A 2,189-nucleotide genomic window follows, 5' to 3' on the forward strand; every position below is an offset into this window, starting at 1 on the left:
AACTCGGTACTGTCCAGTACTGAACCGGTACCGAAAATCCCCAATAGTGGGTACCGGTACCGAAAGAACCGGTACCGAACATACTGGTACTGAATATACCCGGTTCGGTACAGGTACGGTACCGGTATTTGAATGTAAAAAAACCGGTACCGAATCGGTACCGTACCGGGTCGGTACCGAAAATGCTAAAAGTCGGTACCGAAAAAGTACCCGGTTCGGTAAATTTGAAACCGGTACCGGTACCGGGAACAATTTGCTCATCCCTAATTGCCAGTATGAGATTAGGGGGTTAGCCTACTTAGCAGAGACACGTGTCTCTTAGGCTGGAGGGTGTTGGATGGAGCCCCTAGGGGCTTTATCAAGACACATCAGCCCCAACTAGGATCCACTTCAGTCATGGGGCTTTATCACGCCCCCCTTTAACTTGTATGGTGTGGGATGGAGCCCCCTATTAAACATAATTAAAAAAAAGATTTCATTGGTTTAAATCAAGTGGGCCCCACCTGTTAAACTCAATCTTGGCGTTACCATGGTAGCGGAGAAGGGATGACGCCCCCCTCTTAAAATCCTGGGTATGGTGATGGAGCCCCTTGGGCGTTATACATAGATGAGGTGGAGGGATGGCGCCCTCCATACCCTCCAACCTTAGAAAAGATGTTTCAAAGTCAAACCTGATCAGTGAATTAATTTATAATTATTTGAGTAAAGGAGAATAGAAATAACATTTGCGGTTAAAATAAGATTTTCTTATTTTCAACTTCACCCAACAAAATTAAGACATACAACCTTACCATATAGTTAATTTACATTTACATTTTATGTACTATTTATCTTCTATTTTTAGTTTTAGAAACATATATATGTATTAACAGTGAACTAACATATTTTAAGGGGATGTGTGTTCGTAAATATGTTACATTCAATTTTAATTCATTTACAGTAGAAACTCTATAAAATAATACATTTGGGACCATCAAAATTTATTAATTAAAAGAATTATTAATTAATCGATAAATTAATAATTATTAAGTTATATATTAATTAATATTTTATTAATTTATAGTAGAATACTTAGTTTACAAAAATAAATGTATTAGATGCAATGAATCTTGCAATTTCAGCATGGACTATGGATGTTCGTGCAAATACAATTGCGAACTACTTTCGTCATTGTAAACTTCGATCAACAGATAACATGACTTTTGAGAACTCAGATGAAGGTGGTGAAAGCACTCAAGAACTCCAGAATTTGATCAAAGAGTTGGGTTATCGCAATGCAATGGATGTCGAAGATGTTCTGACTCACCCAGAAGAAAATGTAGTTGCACAGTTGTTGACTGATGAAGAAATTATTGAAAGCGTTATTGGAATTAATAAAGATGATATCGATGAAGAAGATGATGAAAGTTCTACAATGGAGCCCCCTTCGAGAAACGAAGCTATTAAAGCGACAATCACATTGAACAATTTCTTGTTGAGCTATGAGAAAACAACAACAGAAGTTCTTACCATGCTAAGGAAAATTAGAGACGAGATTCAAGGGAAAATTGATTTCAATAAAAAACAAAAGACAATTGAGTCATTTTTCAAGAAACCTTCATAAATCATTCATGTAAATATGCTATATATAAGGAATTATTAATTTATATTTTATATGGGGTCTAAAGAAATTATCAAAAATGTATTATCTTATAATTTTAGCGAATTATTAATTTAGCACCTTATCCCCGAGTCAGGACCGGCAAAAAATATTATCTTAAAGAGTTTATTAAATAATCGAGTATTAATTTATCGAGTTTCTACTGTATTTGTTGGTTTCATTTTCAGATTTTATCATATCTAAATTTGTCATTAAATATATTATTTAATAAACTATATATTATTATTAAATATCGCCTTAAAATTAATCTCCTCGCACTTAATTTAGCAACCATGTTTTACACACCCACGTGAAATAAATTTTTTTAATTGTTTAGGATAAAGCACTTTTAAGTAATTATTTAATTGTGGATGCTTGGCAACCTGTTAGGCTCATTCTTCATGTTTGGCCTTATTAAGTATATTAACATCCGTCATTATTCTAAAAGAAAATCGCGTGTTGATTTTTCATTTGATTTAATTAGTTAGGATGGTTAGCTTTACCCATGACTACAATTATAAACTACAAGTCAAAAGGAAATATCAAAAAG

The 2,189-nt window shown here is 33.8% G+C and overlaps 1 protein-coding gene across 1 annotated transcript; it reads left to right on the top strand.

Annotated features, from left to right (window-relative positions):
- The first annotated feature begins 1,102 nt into the window (after positions 1–1,102).
- On the top strand, positions 1,103–1,843 carry LOC110876121. Its single transcript, XM_022124298.1, has 2 exons — positions 1,103–1,578; positions 1,828–1,843. Exons 1-2 carry the CDS (start codon positions 1,103–1,105, stop codon positions 1,841–1,843), a joined length of 492 nt encoding a protein of 163 aa, XP_021979990.1.
- Positions 1,844–2,189: the final 346 nt, after the last annotated feature.

This window comes from Helianthus annuus, chromosome 9 (genome assembly GCF_002127325.2).
Source record: "Helianthus annuus cultivar XRQ/B chromosome 9, HanXRQr2.0-SUNRISE, whole genome shotgun sequence".
In the NCBI taxonomy this organism is placed as follows: Eukaryota; Viridiplantae; Streptophyta; class Magnoliopsida; order Asterales; family Asteraceae; genus Helianthus; species Helianthus annuus.